At 40.7% G+C, this 20,856-nt stretch overlaps 1 protein-coding gene across 2 annotated transcripts in view; it reads left to right on the top strand.

Annotated features, from left to right (window-relative positions):
* Odad2 (outer dynein arm docking complex subunit 2) overlaps positions 1-20,856 on the top strand; it is a 156,602-nt gene that overhangs the window by 14,573 nt on the left and 121,173 nt on the right. For both annotated transcript variants that reach the window (XM_036188139.1, XM_036188140.1), the window contains 5 exons: positions 170-306; positions 2,534-2,650; positions 9,485-9,678; positions 11,839-11,934; positions 13,299-13,446. In XM_036188139.1, coding sequence (XP_036044032.1) covers positions 170-306; positions 2,534-2,650; positions 9,485-9,678; positions 11,839-11,934; positions 13,299-13,446 — 692 coding nt within the window. The remainder of the gene's footprint in view (positions 1-169; positions 307-2,533; positions 2,651-9,484; positions 9,679-11,838; positions 11,935-13,298; positions 13,447-20,856) is intronic.

Below are 20,856 nucleotides of genomic sequence, written 5' to 3'. Positions count from 1 at the left end.
ATTTATATTTTCACAACTGTGTCTGAAACACTATCCCATGGGTGTATTCGGTTAGATATTCAAATAATGCACTCTCTCATTTCCCACGATACCTAGTCTGTTGACGCGGATGTACTGTCAACTTGCTAAACTGAACTCCTCCTACTTACGGCTTCATCACTGGTTTCAGATTATGAATTTTCAAATGGGTGTCGTGCCCCACCATGGAGACAGATCCGAGGGGAAATCTGTTACGTGCTGGTAAAGCCACATGACGTGGAAACTCTGTGTATCACCTGCAGTGCAGAAGGAGTGTTTTTAAATGGTGTAAGTACTTTTTCAAGAAACATAACAAAACCAAGGTGTCTGGGGCTCTGTGCTCAGTGTGTGAGGGATGGCTTGTATTGTGAATTGTGTCCTGATGATGATAGAGAGAAGGGCATTGCTCTGAGAGACAGAAGCCCCATCCTTTTCAATGAACCTCCTGGGCAAATCCCAAAACATCTTAGAATCAGCCTCGGTGGTGGTCACTGCCGGGCATAGAGCCAGTTTTTGAAGAAATGGGCTTAGAAGCAACCCTTCCCACATCTCCAAACTCAAATCCCTTTAACAGAATTGGTTCCCAGATTAGCTACACATGGATTGAAGATAGAAAAGGGCAAAGGGGCGGGGGAACCAGGCAATTTTGGAAATGACTGCAGCTTACATCCCAAGAGTTCAAGGGTAAGGGTTCAGAGAAGGTTCTTCAGTATGAAAGCTAGGAACAAGAGTTGCAGCAAACTGGGATCCAGACGGTTGGGGAGGGGCCCTTTCTAGGCTGCACTGCTTCCTGTGGAGCTCAGAGAGTCTTGACAAAGCAGGTCTCAGCTTGGGGGAGTGGATGCCACCCAATGTGTGCTGGTACCTCAGGAGGTGGCAGACGTGGGACCAGTCATCCACTGATGACGTCTCTGAGAGCCTGTGGGAAAAGGAGAAAGTGGACACTGGAATCAACCATCCACATGGGAAGCATGGAAGTGAAAACCTATTACTGGGTTGACCCGCTGGGATAGTGGGCATGTTAGAAGGAGGGACATTCTTCCTTTGACCCTTGCTGTCTGAACCTAACCCAACCTACACAAACAGAAATTAAGCTTAGATTCCATGACTAATGATGCTAAAGGAAGTTGAGGCAGGTGCCTCTGAACTAGATGACCAGCAGCAGCACACAGCCTCTGAGAGCCCCAGGTTAGGACATGTACATTCTGCTCTCTCTTTGAGCCCCTGAACTAGCCAGGAGCGGTTTAGCTGCTTCCTCGGTAACATCTCAGCTTTGGAACCTTCAGTGTGAACTTGGGATTTATTTGCCTGTGTTGGTTTGAGGGTCCTGGTACCACCTCTAGGATGGCCTTCTGGAATCTTCTGGCACTTTTGAATGCTTTTTCCTCATTATCAGTTAACTTGACTTATTTCTGCATGGAGAAAGCAGGTCATAATTCTGCTTATTGGTTTGTTTGACATTTTAGAAAAGTGAAATTTCTAGTTAGAATAAGATAAAAGAAGGAATGATTTCTTTGACCTTATAGAGAGGATCAAGCAGCTTTTGTTTTTATCAAAGATTTATATTGGGAAACATTAAATATTTCTCTCAGATTTAAAAGAAAAACTCAAACACTGAGAGCCAGTGTTTTTAATTCCCAAATATTAAAAGCAGTATAGTTGTGTGGTTTTGTCACTTATGATGGAATAATGCAATAAGGGAGAAAAGGAAATGAAGAAAGGCAGAGCAGGTGGAGGAGGGGACAAGAACAGGGGACGAGGAGCTAGGAAGATCTACAGAGGTATTACTCCTGGAAAATGAACTCAGCAATATGCTCCACACAGACAAGAAGAAGAGCATGTCCCAGACACAGTCTTTTCTCTGTGCCGTGGGCCTTTTGTGACTTCATCAGGTTAGGTTCTTGGAGTCATAATGTATTTTCACAGCACAGGAGAGCCGTGGAAGGGATGTCACTGGCTGAGTATAAGAGCTCTACCTAGAGGAGGTACTCAAACATGGTGAGGGATGGGTGGGTAAATGATGAAGCCAGGTGGTAGTGGCAGCGCATGTTTTTAATCCCAGCACTTGGGAGGTAGAGCCAGGCGGATCTCTGTGAGTTCGAGGCCAGCCTGGTCTACAGAGGGAGATCCAGGACAGGCACCACAACTACACAGAGAAACCCTGTCTGGAAAAAACCAAACAAAAATGAATGATGGAATAACTCAAGGGGAAGGATGTTGCCTACACATAATACATAAAAACTGCTACATGTACCTTTCAGCAAAATAATCATGAACATGAGATGAGGATTGGTAGAGGGTAGGGAGGAGGATTGATAGGGATGGAAATGAGCTAAAAAAAAAAAAAAGAGTCTGGAAGTGAGAGTAACTAAAATGCATTCATTTATGTATGAGAGTGTCAAAACAAACTTAATGAAAAACACCAATATTTATGCATAGGCTCTGACATTCTGATCTGGTTCTTCTCTTGGCTATTTATTCCATTAATCATTCCATCAAACCTTTCCTCCCAAAGGGCAAAAAAGAAGAGGAGGGGGAAATTAATTATGAGAGACAAGGTGAAATTTACGATGACCTTGTTTCATGTTTAAAAGACAAATCACCAGTATTTTCAGAGAATATGTCTAAGCAGGTAAGTTCTAATCATCCTTTTATATTAATTGCCTGACTACCTCTTTTTTTTTTATCACCTTTTCCATATTTCCATTACTCTAAACTCAAACTGTATAATTGTTAAGTAATATCATATTATTCCTTTTAATTCTTATCTCTATTGAACTCTAATATATTTTGTTATCCTAATTTACCTATTCTAGATGTTTCATATCAGTGGGATCACAGGATCCACTTAATATCTGTGTCTATGTGAGAGAAATAATTTCAAATTCCAAAGGTTACAACTTGACCCTGTATTTCACTTTAGCATGTTGTCTCTTGCTTTATCATGTTTAGATTTCCTACTTAACACGTTGTCTCCAAGTATATCATGTTTAGATTTCTGTTCCCTTTAATGGCTTCATTTGATTTCATTTACATGTATGATATACTGTCCTTGCTTCATTTCCTGTTGCTGTGATAAAGTACTGCCATGAACAGTAACTTAAGGGAGAACAGGCTTATTTTTCATTCACAGTTCCATGTTACAGTCCATCACAGCAGGGAAGACAGTAGATACTTGGAAGAGCCTGTCACATCCACTGTCAAGAGCAGAGAGTGAACACATTGATGCAGGCATGTTTTTAGTGCTTAGCTGGCTTTCTCCATGGTCCCACAGTTCAGGGTCTTTTGCGTAGGGAATGATGCCACCTACACTGCAGGTCTTCACCTTCAATACAGGTCTTCACTTGCACCTCAATACAATCAAGATAATCGCTCACAAAGGAGCCCACAAGTCATACTGATCTAGACAATCCCTCATGTAGACTCTCTCTCCCCAGGTGTCTGTAGATGGTGTCAAGTTGAGAATTAAAACCAAGCAGTACACACACATTAAGATGGATTTAATTTGGGCTTTTTCTACCCTCTGAACACCAGTCCACAAGAACCAGTTTGAGTTTGTGTTTCTTTGAATGGCTGCCTGGAAGTGGACTTTCTGGGTCACATGGTAATTTTATATCATTCTTAAAGGGGACACCAAAGTTTTCTAAAGTAGCTGCAGCAATTTAGATTTTCCAAGGAGTCCAACAACAGTAATGTCCAGGGCGTCCATTTTTTTTCTTGTCCTCTCCAGCTTATATTTTATGTTGTTTGATCAAATCGTAGTGAGCTAGTGGTAGGCCTCTGAGATCTAGCCTCTTATTTTCTATCATCTCATCCAACTACATCCTGACTTGGCTTTCTGAAACATTTATCTTTTAAATAGTGCACATATCTTTAAATTTTAAGCTTTCTTATGACATTATTTTAATTGATTACCTTTGTTCTTTTGTCTCCCTCTTATCTCTGTCACCCTCCATCACCCTTCACCATACATGTCTTTCTCTTTTATTTTGTGACCTACTAATTTTAACTGTCCAACTAGCCACAGCTTGAAACTATCAACTGGAGCCTGCTTGGAACACAACTGAAGACTATGACTGTCCCTCCGTCAGAGTCCATCAGTTGCCAGTAGTTCAGTAGGGAGGGTTGTTATACCCAGAGTCCCCCAAAGACCACCAAGAGACCAAACCTGATGCAAAAGCAAAGAGTCTTTTTATTGTGAGTTAACTTGGGGCTCTCTGTCTGATGCAGCAGCAGAGCAGGAGAGACCCTGAGTAGCAATGGGACAGGGTTTTAAAGCAAGGGGGTGTTGGGAGTCCACAGACTACATAGGAACAGACTCAGGATTGGTTTATGTGAGTGGCAATCATGTTAGTAACTTTTAACTGGCTAGGGTCAATTGGTGGTTGTAATTATCCATTTTTGGGCAGGCCTGGACAAGTCCCAGGCTGTGTCCTTGAGCTGCCATGGAGGCTGGCTGGCCTAGCATGTACTGACTGTGGTGGCTGGCTCAGTGGCCCAGGCTGTCACATTGACCCATGCACATAGCTCAAAGTTGGTGAGGGGTCCCAGACACTAAACAACTGACTGAACTTTGAGCAGTCAGAGTCCATGCAGAAAGGGAGCTACTGCAAGGACCATGGCTTTTGTTCATGGCCCTTCCAGAAACTGCTAACTCAAGTCTCAGGAAACTGAAATTGAAGCCTGATCTCTGAGAGAGGACTGAGCAGCCTGTTATGGCATCTGCCTGGTCCTTTCAGGTTCAGGGACCCGTGAGTACCTTCTGATCTATGGTTGGCTGTTGACAGGCCCAGCTTTGTGCAGGCTCAGTAGTTGGTGCCCACAGCTGCTGTGTGAGCGCATTTACCGCTGCTGTTCCATGCTCCAGAGATAGCACTTACAGCCCTTCTGATCTCTTATATTCCTTTCAGCCCTCCTTCTGTAACATTCCCTGAGCCTTAGGAGGGTGGTCTAAAGGTTCTATTTTGGGACAATGCTCTATGCTCATTATATTTATGAAATTTATCAACTATTCCCTGAATTATTGTTAGTGTATTAACTTCTCTCAGTATATTGCTGATCCTTGTTTTTGAAGATACTTTCTTTTTGTATTTCTCTGTTCTCCAGAGAGACAGACCAAGAGGGAAAAGGAAGGAAAGTGGAGAAGAAAAGAAAGAGCGTTGGGGAGAGGGAGAGATAGTTTCAGTTAGAAGGCCATCATTTTGAACAAAGAACTTCATTTTGTGTTTCTTCTAGTGCAGATCTTACAGCAATAAAACTAATTCCTTCCCCTTCTCCCCACCCCCACTCCTCTCTCTCTCTCTCTCTCTCTCTCTCTCTCTCTCTCTCTCTCTCTCTTTCTCCCCTCCCCCAATTCATGTATATGGATAGGCATATGTGTCTGTGTATATCACAGCATACATGTGGAGGTCCAAAAGTTATCTGAGGTATCCATTTTTACTTTTCACCTTGTTTGAGACCAGCTTTCTTCTTGTTTACCACTGTGTACCCCAGGCTAGTTGGCCTGGAGCTCCCTAGAGTTTCCTGTCTCCACATCCAATCTCACTGTAGGTTAGTCGGGATTACAGATGCAAACTACTATGTCCAGCTTTGTGTAGGCTTTGGGATCTGAACTCTGGTCCTGGTGTTTTCCCAACAAGTGCTTTACTCCTGCTCTAGGTGTGCACTGCCACACCCACCTGTCCGTGGGTGCTGGGGATCTGAACTCAGGTCCTTATGCTTGCTTGGCAAGTACTATTACTGACAGAGCAACTTCCACAGCTCCACATTTTCATGTGCCTAACTCTGCGTAGGATCTGTCTTTTTGTCGTTTATTTATTTTAAAATATTCATTTTTACTTTATTTTAAATCATTTTTATGTGCCTGTGTGGGCATGTGCACTTGAGTGAAGGTGCCCACAGAGGTCAGAAGAGGGCAGTGGAGCTCCTGGAGCTACAGTTGCAAATGGTTGTGAACTTCCCAACATGGGTGCTGGGAACAGAACGCGGTACCTTGAAGAGTAGCAACCGCTCTGTGGTGGTTTGAATAAGAATCGCCCCTGTGGGCACACATATTTCAATACTCGGTCCCCAACTTGAAGAACTGCTTGGGGAGGGTTAGTATTGTATTAGAGGAGGTGTGTCACTGGGGGTGGGCTTTGACATTAGCTCTTTGTCTCTGTCTCTCTCTCCCTGCCTCTTGTTTATGGGGCAAATGGGTCTCAGTTACTGCTGCAGTACCGTCTTTCCTATCTGCCCCCATGTGCCCCATAGTGATAGTCACAGATTCTAACCCTCTGGAACCATAACCCCAATAAATGTTTTCTTTTATAAGTTGCTTTGGCCATGGTGTCTCTTCACAGCAATAGAAAGGTAACTGAGACACGACATGCTTTTTTTTTTTCATGTTTATCTCTACATTTATTTTTTTTTTTAGCAACAAAACATAACAAATATATAAGATGAAACAAAAATTACCATTTGAAAGTTGGCCAAGCCAAGCCAATAGAAAGATAAAAGGGGCCCAAAAGAAGGCATAAGATTCAGAGATACATATATTCAGGCATCCCATAAACGAACTAAATTGAAGGCTCTAGTTGTATGTGCAGAGGACTTGGTGCCTGTACATGCTGCTCAATCTCTGTGAATTTGGAGGAGCTTTGCTCAGTAGTTTTAAGAGGTCCTCAGTCTCCTGGTGTCCTTCATCCCCTCTGTCTTCCCCACTTGTTCTACCTCCTTTTCCAGGGGGTTCCCTGGGCTCTGAGGGAAGGGATTTGATGGCGGCATCTTGTCTACAGCTGTGTGTTCTAAAGTCTCTCTGTAATGTCTGGTTGTGGGTCTCTATATTTGTTCTCATCTCCTGCAGGAGGAAGCCTCTCCAGGGATGGGTGAGTGAGGCACTGCTCTATGAGTCTAGCAAAATATCATTAGGAGTCACTTTATTTTATTTATTTATTTTTTTAAGGCCAGTAGTATTTGATTTTGCCCAAGGTCTCTGGGCTGTTTAGTCTCTGGGTCTTGATCATCCAAGCAGTGTCAGGTATGAGTTCCATTTCATAGAGTGGACCTTAAATCAAGTCAGACATCAGTTAGTTACTCCCACAAGGTGTGTGCCACTATTACTCTAGTATACTTTGAAGGTAGGATGGATTGTAGATCAAAGTTGTTGTGGTTAGGTTGGTGATTGTTTCTCTTTTGGTAGTGTGCTGAGTACCTTCCCATGACAAAGACATTAGAACATGGATGGGTAGGCACCACCTCAACTTCTTCATGCTTGATGAGTTGTGTAGGTATTGTCTTCAGCAATGGGGCCTTGCTGTCAGTTTATAGAGCACAACCTATTGTCTTGGCAACAGTCTGGTTTGTTTGGGAATTTCCATGGGACCCTTTCAGCCAACAACTCAATTGGATGAAACCCAGACCTGGTACTGGAAGCTTTATTTGGTGACAAGCCAGTTGGAGTTCTGTCTCCCTTGTTATTTGTGGACTTCATTAGGATCGCCAATATATATTCTAGGGAGTTTTCACTACAGTAGGTTCCCATACTGCCCCTCAAATGCTCTTCAATTCTAGTTGTCTCCCTTCATCCTCTCCCTCAATCTTATCTCCCCAACTCCTACCTGAACCTCACATTCTTGTCCCCCCCCCACTCCTGTCCACACATAAAATCTATTATTTCCCTCTTCCAAGGAAATCTATGAGTCTCCCCCTTTTAGCCCCAGTTTCTTCCTCTATACCTAAACCTCTCTGAGTCTATGGGTTGCAGCTTGGTTACCTCTTATTTAATGGCTAATATCCAGACATAAGTAAATGCATACCATATTTATCTTTCTGGCTACCTTACTCAGGATGATTTTTTTTTTTATTTTCATCCATCTCCCTGTAATTTTCATGATATCATTTTTTTAAAGAGCTGAGTAATACTCCATTGTGTAAATATACCACATTTTCTTTATCAATTTATCTGTTGAAGGACATCTATGTTGTTTCAAATTTCTGGCTATTATGAATAGAGCAATAATGAACATGGTTGAGCAAGTGTCTCTGTGGTAGATCAAGGGTATGCTCAAAAGTGGTATAGCTGGATCTTGAGGTAGACTGACTCCCATAATCCCGAGGAACTGTCACACTGATTTCTGTACAAGTTTTGAGTCCCATCAATAGTGGATAAATATTTCCCTTATTCCACACCTCACCAGCTTAAGCTGTCAATTGTTTTATTGATCTTAGTTTTTCTGACAGGTGTAAGATAAAATCTTTTTCTTTTTCCTGAGACAGGGTTTCTCTGTGTAGTTTTGGAGCCTGTCTTGGAACTCACTCTGTAGACCAGGCTGGCCTCAAACTTACAGAGATCTACCTGGCTCTGCCTCCTGAGTGCCTGGGATTAAAGGCGTGCCCCACCACCACCCGGCTGAAATCTTAAAGTAGTTTTGATTTGCATTTCCCTGGTGACTAAAGATGTTGAACATTTCTTTAAGAGTTTCTGAGTCATCTGAGATTCCTCTTTTTAGAATTCTCTGTTTAGATCTGCACCCCAATTTTTAAAAATTTGGTTATTTGTTCTCTTGATATCTAGTTTTTTAAATTCTTTATATATTTACGATACTAGCTCTATATCAGACATAGTGTTGGTGAACATCTTTTCCCATTTTGCAGACTGCTTCTTTGTCTGAATGGTGGTGTCCTTTGCTGCACTGGAGCTTTTCAGTTTCATGAGGCCCAAATTATTAATTGTTGTCCAAACTGTTCATGCTAATGGTGTTCTGTTCAGAAAGTCTTTTCCTGTGCCAATGAATTCAAGCCTATTCCCCACTTTCTCTTTATCAGGTTCAGTATTCCTGGTTTTATGTTGAGGTCATATATTTATTTGAAGTTGAATTTTGTGCAGAGTGATAAAAATTAATCTCTTTGCATTCTACACCATGCAGCCATCCAATTTGACCAACACTATTTGTTGAAGATGTTCTCTTTTTTTCCTGTGTATATTTCTGGCTTCTTTATAAAAAAAAAAAATCAAGTGTCCATAGGTGTGTGAGTTTATTTCTGGGTCTTCAATTCAATTCCATTTATCAATGAAAGGTAACAGAAACACTCTTAACCACTGAGCCATTTTTTCAGGCCCAGAATATGTCTTTTATTTCTGGTCACCTTCAAGGTGCTTTTTTTATCCTTAACTTGTGTAATTTAATATAATATATCCTAGTCAATACAGGGATGGAGTTTGGGCTTTTTTCAAGAGGTGGTGAGTAGCATGTAGGTTTATGCCATAGAGCTGAGTTCAGAAACATCATATTATGCCATGCATGACTCTAACAAAGGCTTTGGTCTCAAAGTTGCCCTTATTCAAACTGGTTTGGTAAGCAACAGCAGGTAGATGCATGTGAGACTTTCCTGGCTTTATCCAGCCCTCATCTTTAGATGGCACTAAGTAGTTCAGAGCTGATGTCACTGTAACCATGACTCTCTTTCCCTCTCTTTTTTAATAAAGGAGCTTAGATTCAGTGAGGAACAACAGAAGGACCAACAGCCCAGTGAGAAACCCAAAGTAGAAGATGGGCACTCATCTGCAGCTGGTTCAGAGAAGAGTAAGACGGAGAAGAACCAGATTAACTTTGGGAAAAGTCATATAACCAAGAGATTGGAGCCGAGCCTAAACTGGAGAGCAACTGTTGATTACAAAGAGTATGTAGTTGTTTACAAGAGTTTTCTGGTGCATCTTTAATTGCTACATATTTGCCTAATTTTCCTTGGAATTATATGTCTTGTTAGAACATATGGAGTGTGTATTTCCCTTCCTTTCCTGTTTAATTCCCTTTTCCTTCTTTGAATATCCTAAGTGGAAAGATGTAGCAGTAAGTGTTCTTGTGTTCCAACTTCTATGACAGAAGAAGAAAAAACACAGGTCACTTTTGTGTAGTAGGTGAGCAAGAACAAGTGATATGAGAAAAGGAAATTATGCTAAAATACATGGAGAAATAACATGGGCCATAGAAACATAGTAGTAAAGAGAATTTTACATGGAGTTCACCAGGAAAATTTTTGTAGCAACAATAATACTATAAGAAGGATGGAGTCTCAACAATGTTAACAGACCTCTGTAACATGGACACTGGGATACTGTCTTAGTTGGGGTTGCTATTGCTGTGATTAAACACCATAACCAAAAGGAACTTAGGGAGGAAAGCGTTTATTTCATTCGGAGTTTCTTGTAACAGTTCATCATCAAAAGCAGTGAGGGCAGGAACTCATACAGAGCAGGAACCTGGAGGCAGGAGCTGATACAGAAGCCATGGAGGGGTACTGCTTACTGGATTGCTCCTTATGACTTGCATAGCTTGCTTTCTTATAGAACCCAGGGTTACCAGTCCAGAGGTAGCCCCACCCACAATGGGCTGAGCCCTCCCTCATCAGTCACTAATTTAAAAATACCCTCCACAGGCTTGCCTGCCTACAGCATGATCTTATGGAAACATTTTTTCAATTGAGGTTCCCTCCTCTCTGATGGCTCTAGCTTGTGCCATAAAGTACCCATACTAAACATAAGAAATATAGTTAGTAAAGATTATGAATTATAGCCAGACCGTGATGGTGCATACTTTTAATCCTAGCACTTGGGAAACAGAGGCAGGAGGATCTCTGTATCACCGTGCCAGCCTGGTCTACAGAGCTAGTTCTAGGACAGCTAAGGCTACACACACACAAAAAAAACCCTGTCTTGAAAAACAAAAACAAAACAAAATAACAACAAAAATTAAAAAAAAAAGAAAGAAAAAGAATTACTGTTATTCAAAGGCTGGGAAGGAGGCTCGGCCAATACAGTGTTTGCCTTGTAAGCATGAAAACTTGAGTTCAATCTCCAGAACTCAAAACAAGAAAACAAACAAAACCCAGAGCAGACCAGTGTGTGAGTGTAATTCCATTGCTGAGGAAACGGAGTTGGGTGGATCCCTGTAACTTTCTGGCCAGTCACCTTAGTCTACTTGATGTATTCCAGGCCAGTAAGAGACCCTGTTTCAAATAAAAGGTGATAGTGCTTGAGGAATAGCATATCCAAGCTTGTCCGTGGCCCCCACATGCATGTGCACACATGTTCACATGCACATATGGACTATACTTGCATATGTAGATGCATATTCTCCCCCCCCCACCCACATACACACATTCACTCATTGTGTGTGAGTGTTATTGCTACTCAAATTCTGGGGCTGTCAGAAGTTAATAGAAGAAATTCCTCATGTTTCTGTTACTCTAACAAAATTTCCATGTTATTTAACTTACAAAGAGAAATGGTTGCTTGTGGCTCATGATTTTAGAAATTTCAGTTCAGAATCTATAAATAATTTTTTTTAATCTGGTAGGTGTGCTAGATGTCCACAGTGAAGAGCACATGGGAGAATATGGCTGGCTTCCTTGTGGCCAGGAAACAATAAGCGACAGAGTGGCCAGGTTCTTAGGAGGTCGCACCCCAGTGACCTAAAGGCCTCTCGTTAAGTCCTCTTCCTAAAGATTTCATGTATCAGTGTCTCAGATCAACTTACTTTCTCTCTTTCTTTCATCCTTCCTTCCCTCCCCCTGTTCTGGAATGCTGGGATTTCAAGTGTGTACCATCACAGCCAGCATAGCCAAACTGCACACAGCATTTCTTCAATATATAAATCATATGTCTGTGTTTGGAGAACAAACAGTAAGTGTGAGGCATGAAATGTGTTAATCAATGTCAGGAAAGTGCATTGCTTGGGTTCATGAAAGTGCTGGGACCATCCATATGTTCTTCCATCTTTTGTGTCCTATTCACCAGCGCAACATACTAAAGCTCTTTTTGTTATTTATTTATTTATTTAGCCACAAGAGCTCTGTAAAGGATAGCCAAGAGGAAAAACAAGGAAAAATGGAAAGGTCGTCGGTGTCTGTTTCCTCAGGCCGTGCACAGTTACTTCGGTATGTTTTGGTTGGTGTGGCCATGTCCTTACAGCCACCCACTCAGAATGGCCAGTTGCCAGGCTAGTTGTAGACTTCCTTAGTACTGTACAAGTGCCCCAGTGTACTCAACATATTGATGGTGATGTCAGTAAAAGTGAGGGTGCTGGGTTGCTTTAAATATATTCCAGGATATAGAATATACTTCTACTGTAGTTATGTGGATCACAGAGAGTGCTCACTACTTACTGACTCTAAAGTAAGAGATACCTCTAAGGCCAGCTATGAACATGGGGTATAGTTTCCATTTAACCAAGAAACAGAATGACGATAGGGTGGGCCGTTGGTGTTGGGGGTCTCAGAGCGGTGGCAGGCGGAAGGGGAGAGATTTTTATTTTATTTATTTATTTTTTGAGACAGGGTTTCTCTGTGTAGCTTTGGAGCCTGTCCTGGACTAGCTCTGTAGCCCAGGCTGGCCTCGAACTCAGAGATCTGCCTGCCTCTGCCTCCCTAGTGCAGGGAATAAGGTGTGCGCCACCACTGCCCGGCTGAAAGATTCTTATAGAAACATTGGCACACTTGGGCTAAAACAGTCATTAAGACCCTGCACTGTGTCGATGCCAGCTTTACTTTTGGTTCACTGTAATAAATTTATTCAGTGTGCTAAAGAACTTTTAAGGCTCTTTATTTTGAAATAATTATAAACTCCTAGGAAAGTACAAAGGTAGTGTACAAAGTATCCTCAGCCCTGCTTCCTCTAGTGATCACACAGTACAGTTACAACACCAGGACATGAACATTGCTTCAATGTGTATTTCATCTACCCATGCATGATGGAGTAAATTTACCCCATCCTGTAATGAACACAGCAATCAGAACATAGAACTTCACCAGTATGCGGGGTTCCCTAGTGTTACCCCATTACAGTCACATATATGCCCGCCCTCATTCTAACTCCAGCCAGCTGTTCATCTGTTTTCCAGGGTACTATGCAGTATCTAAGGCCCGCGTGCCATTTCAAACATTGTTTTCTGTTCATCTCTACTGTTTCCACCCTTCCCCTCCTTTTCTGTGGATTACTTAAGCATTTTGATTTGTCTGTAGTCTTTTTGGATACATTTCTTTCTATAGTTCTGCATTACCTTTACTCTAAGTGGTGTGTGTATGTGTATGTGTGTGTGTGTGTGTGTGTGTGTGTGTGTGTGTGTGTGTGTAAACTGAATACATTTGCCACTGTTGGCTTTTAGCAGATGTGTAGAAACTGTGCTTCCTTCTGAGGCTCACAGTCTGTTGACGTCATCTGCTGCTCATATGCCAGTTGCTATAATATTGTTACAGCCCTGCTCATGCTGTATCTTACACTGTGGACTTGTTGCTGTTCTTAGTAAGAGTGGCGACAGGGTTGAGGAGACTGCCAGTGAGAGCTCCTCAGAGAGTGAGGAGGATGAGGAGCCCCCGGATCACCGCCAAGAAGCCAATGCTGACCTGCCATCCGAGTATTGGCAGATTCAGAAGCTTGTGAAATATTTAAAGGTAAGAAAAACTTTCCATGCTATGTTTACAGTAGTCAGGGGAAATCCATTTCTAAACATATGTATTCCACTTCTGAGTTTCTGACGTGTCTTATTTAAGAGTGTGGGCACTGTGGTTGTCATTTGAACATACACAGGAGAAGGTCTTATCATTCTGAGGAGTCAAGCTTTGACCTCAGGAAGCTGAACCTGAATGGTACCAGTTCTCTCTCCTGGTGAGTGTTGGAGGGGGGTAGGGATGGGCACGGTCAACAGCAGGAACTGGGTTCATCTGTGCTTTATGATTTTCATTTGGTGTGGTCGAAGAGCATGGTGCTCTGAAGCTTGATCTAACTTCCAGCCTGTATTACTGGCTAGTCGGTGACTGTAGAAGAGTTGTGGTGTGAGCCTTAAAAAGCCTCAACTTGTGCAATGAGATGGATGACACCCATACCACAGGATTTTTCAAGATTGAGAACCACAGCTGAAACCTGTGTCATAGCATGTCATACATTGTAGGTGCTTATGATATGCATTGGCTCACTTACATCTCTCTCCAGTCAGATAACAGGAAAATACCTTACATGATGACCAGCCCATGAGGCATATAAATATTTGAATGGAGGACAGGGCAAGAAAAATGGTTTGCCACAGCCCAGATTAACATTCATTCCTGGTGTGCTAAAGCTTTCTTTAAGGCTGAAGTCCAAAAATATGGGTAAAAAATGGGACAGAACGTTTTGACTACCTCATGTTTTCTTTATTCATATCTTTAGCCAGATGGGCCAAGGGTATTGCGTATTTACAGATGTTTATGTGACACCTAACCAATGCCCTTTCCATGCTTTGACATAACCTTGAGGCAGCATGGAAATCAGCCTTTGTGCATTCTTTTGAGACTCTGACAAAGGCCCTCTAAATGGATGATCTTGAGGGTGTGAAAGAGCCAAGGACAATTCTGCAAGAAAAATGAGCTCCCTTCTACTAAGGGGCATTCCTTCAGTGAAAACTGACAGAATTTCTTAGGAAAAAAAAATGTTTTCCTGAATTCCAAATGTCCAGAAAAATTAATGAAGGCATTGTGAAGTGTATTTTAATTCTCTGTGTGGGAATTCTGGTCTTCAGTCTCCTCTGATGTGAATCACGGTGATGTTACTGGTTTGAAAGAATTCATTTAACAGGCACCAACAGAATGCCCTGGCAGTCAAAGGCAAAGGCAGACATCTCTGGGCACCAGGGCAGGTCCACATCAGAACAGTAGCAACCACAGTTTAATTAGCTTTGTTTGTGTCTGTGCTCTGAGTGTGGATCTGCTGCTAACCTGACTCATTCTTGCAAAAATAAGTACTGACGGGCTGGAGAGATGCTCAGCCAGTGAAGTGCTTGCTGAGCAGGCCTGAGGCCAGTGTGTGGAGCCTCAGATCCTGCGGAAAGGCCAGACATGGTCACACAGATCTGTCATCTGCGGCAGTGGTGGAGACCAGCTGATCTCAGGTGCTTGTTATCCAATCAAGGAGCTCTAGATTCAGAGCTGAGCCTGTCTCAAAAGGCAGAGGCCAAGAGAGGGAAACAATAAATAGTCCAACCTAGCAGTGAAGCCTATGACTGTAAAAATGACTGGCCTGGCAAAGTGACCCCAGTGGAGGAATAATGGTGCATTTTACTTGAAGCTAACAAATAGCAGTATAATTGTACTTAAGACCTGGTGAATAGGGATATAAATCCAATCAGCTACCAATGGCTAGACCAGTCAGAGACCTAGAGGAGAGCCTACTCCTGACATTTTCTGTCATCAATGTATTTTCTCACTGCATTCTAAATACTGATTCTTATACACACAGATAAGTGTAGTTCTTGCTTCTCATCAAAGAAGCTTCTTTTTTGCAGTGAAGACCCTCAGCTGGTCATAATACAGAAAATAAGTGACCAAGGGGTGCCCATTCCCTCTTGGCACATCTATAATGCAACCCCTATACCTAAGGCTTAGGGAAAATTGTAGAAGACAGAAAGATTGTAAGAGCCAGAAAGCCAGGACACCTGCAGTGAGGTAATATGTTACAGATATGAAAGGGACTTTGCATCCACAAAATCTGAACAATATGGTTGCCTAGTCAAGACCCACATAATGACAACACCAACTGACATGCCAGCATGGATGAGAAAAATTGCACAGGGCCCTACCCCTAGATGAAGAGCTGCAGACAATCAATGGTTAATGAGAGAGGAAGAACCAGCTCTCCCCAGGGATGTGCATCCTCATAATTTATTCAGCTCCAATGAGGTCAGCTAAACACATGTGTATATGAGCAATACTAAATGAACTCAGTTGGTTATGCATATACATATGTAACAACAATTAAAGAGGCCATGCATTTGAGAGGAAGGTGGACATGGGAGGTATTGGAGGTGGGAGGAGGAGGAGGAGGGGTAGAAATAATGTAAATACAATACTCATATATGAAATTCTCAAAAAATTAAAAAATAAGTGAAAAGTGATATTGGTTGATAAGATGTCAACTTTTAGCCTCCACACATATATACAAATACCACACACACAAATAATACACTACATATGAAAATAGCAGTAATTTTGCATACCCAGTATGCTTCGTATAAATCCAGTTAGTGGAAATTCAAGAAATAAGAAATTTTAAAGTCAGAATAAGTCCTTGCATTTGAAATTTAGATCTGTGTTCCAGCTTTAACCTGTGATTCTGTGTAACATTATCTGCCTTCCTAGGAGACAGGAAGGTTACATTATTTGGACACCTCAAGTAACATTCATCATCATTTGTCATTGCCTACTTACAGTATTATATATTACATATTATAATTTGTTCTTTGTGTGTAATTTAACAAGATAAATGCAAAGAGGGTAAGTATAAAACACATTCTGTCCTGAAATGAGTAAAGTGGACCCTAAATTAGCAAAATTAACCTAAAATCTAATTATTTGAATCAAATTTTGATGGCTAAATCAAAATTAAGGCAAGCAGAAAAAATACTTAACCATTTTACTTGACTATATTCAAAGCTATTCTAGCTAAAATATTGTGATACTACAATGAGAACAGACACAATGACCAACAGAACAGACTAGAGCCAGGTAAAGATTCACAATGGAGAATTACTCTAGTCACTCAAATTGGGGAAACTGAAGATATACACACAAAAGAATGAAATTGGAGAGACTGGGGATATATCTCAGTGGGGAAAGAGCTTGCTGAACAGGTGTGAGGACTGGAGCCCAGATTTCTGGTGTCTATGTGAGTTCCTGTGTAGAGAATCTGCCTCTAACCCCAGAGCTTGGAGGCAAAGACAGAGAATCCCTGGAGCAAGTTGGGTAGTCAAACTAGCTGTGAGGTTGAAAAAGATCCCTTACATCATCCTACTCCAGGATCCCAGCCATTATGGACTCCTGCAGCAAATAGGGGGTCCCAGCATCCCTGCTTACACTTAACCTATCCAAACTAGAACTTCTTACATCAGTCCTAGCGGGGGAAAAAATGAACATCTCAGCCCTACTAAGACCTAGTCCTTTCCTGAACATTGTAAATGTATCCACTGAAAGAACAAAGGTGACTTGAATAAACAAGAAAGAATGAATAAATGAATTCAACCAATAAAATATTCCAGATGTGCAGGTCTTAGCATAGCAACAAAAACATGAAAAACCAAGACAATGAATCTCCTCTAAAAAATACTAATTTTATAATAACAACAACTACTGAAAATGACCTGGAAGAATGTCCAGAAAAAGAATTCAAAAGAATGTCTATAAGCCTGTTCACACAACTCAAAAAAGACATGCACATGCTGGTAGAGAGCATAAAACATGAGACGAAAAAAGATAAATCAGTCCAAGATATGAAAAATAACAATTAGAGTTGAAGGAGAAATGCAAACTTTCCATGATAAAAGTGATTAAAGGAATTTTTGACCACTAAGTCAACTCTACAGAGGATACTGGAAGAAATAATTTGGTCTGAAGACTAGAATAAATGCATTTGCAAGGTTACAGAAAAAAAAAATACCAGGGCAGTTAATTAAAAGAGGTCTAAGAAAACTCCACAGACCCAACAAAATGACAGGAATTAGCATACATCTTTCAGTAATAACTCTTAATGTTAATGGCATCAATTATTTACTAAAGAGACACAGATTATCAGATTAGATTAGAAAATAGGATCCATCTTTTTGTTACATTCAAGAAACACATCATCAAAAATAGATAGCACCTTAAAAGAATGGGGAAAAAAGGTATTCCATACAAACAGAACTAAGAAATAAGCAGGTACACCAAATCTATACCTGACAAAACAGACTTCAAACCAAAACTATCCGAAGAGATAAGGAAAGCCACTTCATACTCATCAAATGAACAATCCACCAAGAGGACATTGTAATTCTAAGCATATATGAAACAAACACTGGTTCATATAATCTAATAAAAGACATAAGACATCCTACTAGATCTAAAACCATAGATTAACTCCAGCACAATGTTCATGGGTGACTTCTGTACCCCACACTCATCAATAGATAGTTCATCTGGATAAAACCTAAACAGAGAAACAGTCTAATTAAATAGTGTCATACACCAAATGGAATTGTCATCTATAGAACATTGCACCCAAATACTAAAGAATAAACATTTTTCTCAGCAGTCCATGGAACTTTCTCCAAAATTAACCATATATTAGGATACAAAACAAATATCAACAAATATAGCAGATTGATATAACATCCTTCATTTAACCACAGTGGAACAAAGCTAGATATTAACAGCAAAAGAAACTACAGGAAGTAAACAATCTCATGTAGACTAAACAGTACATTACTAAGTGATAGCAAGGTCAAGAAAGGTACCAATCAGGATCTATCCCTGGTGTGTGAGCTGGCTTTTTGGAGCCCATTTCCTATGGTGGGACACCTTGTACAGCCTTGATTGGGGGGGGGGGGCTTGGACCTGCCTCAGCTGAATGTACCAGGCTTTGCTGACTTCCCATGGGAGGCCTTACCTTTTTGGAGGAGGATAAGGGTAGTGGGTTGGGGGAGATTCTAGCGGGGAGGAGTGGGAGGAGGAATGAGAGGGGGCTCTGTAGTTGGTATGTAAAGTGAATAAAAAATTTCTTAATAAAGAAAAAAACAAAAAAGAGAAAGATATCAAGAATGAAAATTTAAAATTCCTATAATTAAATGTATAAAATAAAAACATAACATACCAAAATCTATGGTACACAATGAAGGCAGTCCAAAAAGGATTTTTTATGTTGTTAAATTCTTACATTAAAAAAATTAGATTTGTCAAAAATTTAATGATATTCATGAAGGTCTTGGAAAACAAAAATACACAAGACTCAAAAAGAGTAAATGGAAGGAGATATCAAAATCATCTGAAATTAATGAAATAGAAATGGAAAAAATACAAATAACCAACAAAATAGTTTGTTTTTTAAAAAGATTAACAAGATTGACAAACCTTTAGTCAAATTAACCAAAAAAAAAAAAAAAAAGAAAGAGAGAGAAGACTTAAATTCATAAAATTAGAGATGAAAAGGTGATGCACTACAACAGACATCAGGGAGACTCAGAGAATCCTAAGTATAAACTTTAAAAATTTATATGCCTCTAAACTAGACAATTTAATGGATTTCTGGATTGTAAAATTAAACTAAGGTGAAGTAAATAACTTAAATAGAATATAACAACCAATGAGATAGGCACAGTAATTAAAAATACCCCAGCTATGGCCAATGGTATCTCATACACCCTCATGCATTACAAGATTTTACCAATAGTAAGAAGCTAGTATCCAGAACTTGACTGTTAGAGTCTCTATTGCTGAAGACACTGCATACTTGAGACAAAGAAAATGGAGACATTAAGCTGACACTCACCTGGAAGTCTCATCACTCACTATTGGCTAACTTTTATAGTGCTGGAAGGTGCCATGTACATGCTACCAGGGGAGAAAAGTGATCATTAATCTCACTGAGTGTGAGCTCTGCAGGCTGCAACTGAGCAGACAAGATAGGCCCAACTGGCACAATAATGGCACAAATGTTATCTGAGTAACCAACTACTTTCTGATGGGTTCTGAGGCCCATTCCATGAGATGGAACCCATACCTGACACTGTTAATGGGGCCAGGAACCTGTGACTACATAGACCATAGGCTCCAGAGAAAATCCAATATTATTAATCAGCTAAATTAACACAGTATTAAAACAATGATTTGCTATACCCATAGATCAGTACATCTCTTAAACCTTATCAGAAGCATCTTCTCTTCTTGCAGTATGTGCCAATTGACAAAGAGACCCTCAACTGATCAAAAAGTAGAGAGCAAGAGAGCAAGAGACTATGGCGTGCTCAGCTCTACATAGGATGTACAGATCATACCCCACTACTTAAATACCAAGGATTGCCGTGCGGTAGTGATACACACCTTTAATCCCAGCACTCGGGAGGCAGAGCCAGGCAGATCTCTGTGAGTTCGAGGCCAGCCTGGGCTACCAAGTGAGTTCCAGGAAAAGCGCAAAGCTACACAGAGAAACCCTGTCTCGAAAAACCAGAAAAAAAAAAAAGAGGAAAATGTTAAATACCAAGGATCATTGACCAAGAGGGGACAGAAAGATGTAGGCACCAGAAGTGGTAGATAACATCAAAGGAAACAGTGTTTTCCAAATACAACATGACAATTACACATATGACTTCACAGCAATTGTGATGGCAAGAAAAAGACCTATGCAAACTCAATAAGATAAAATCCCAACATGGAAGAGTGAAGATGGGCATGAAATCCTACCACAGGAGCTATTGGTATATGCAGCTGTTGGGAAATATAGTCAGTTATCTTTTATAGCATGACTCCTGGTTGAATAAGAAAAGAGGGGATAGTGGAGAGGGTGAGTATGAGTATGAGAGGAGTTGGGTGAGGGGGTGACTGTGATCAAGATGCATTGAATAGAATTCTCAATAAACTAATAAAAATTACTTAAGTCCCAACTACAAAAAAATCAGGACAAGATTTGATGAGGGATTCTATCAATCCTTCACAGAAGAACAAACATCAGCATTTCTCAAAACCTTACATAAAATAGAAAAGCAAAGAACACCCCTGAATCCTTTTGATGGACCAGTATTACCCTAATACCAAAATTAAAGACTCAACAAAAATAAAGTCCAATTCCCTGATGAACATGGATACAAAAATTCTCAATAGAATAGTTACAATCAATTCAAGTATACATCAAAAAGATCATCCTCCATGATCAAGTTGGCTTCATTCCAGAGGTACAGGGATGGTTTGACATACATAAATCAATATATGTAATCCACAATACAAATAGACCCAAAGACTAAAACCAACACCCTTTCATGATAAAATTCCTTGATAATCTAGGGGTAGAAGGAATATATATCAGCA

The sequence above is a fragment of the Onychomys torridus genome, chromosome 5, assembly GCF_903995425.1.
Source record: "Onychomys torridus chromosome 5, mOncTor1.1, whole genome shotgun sequence".
Lineage (NCBI taxonomy): Eukaryota > Metazoa > Chordata > Mammalia > Rodentia > Cricetidae > Onychomys > Onychomys torridus.
The sequence above is the reverse complement of the archived record's forward strand: the minus strand, read 5'-3'. Positions and strand labels throughout refer to the sequence as shown.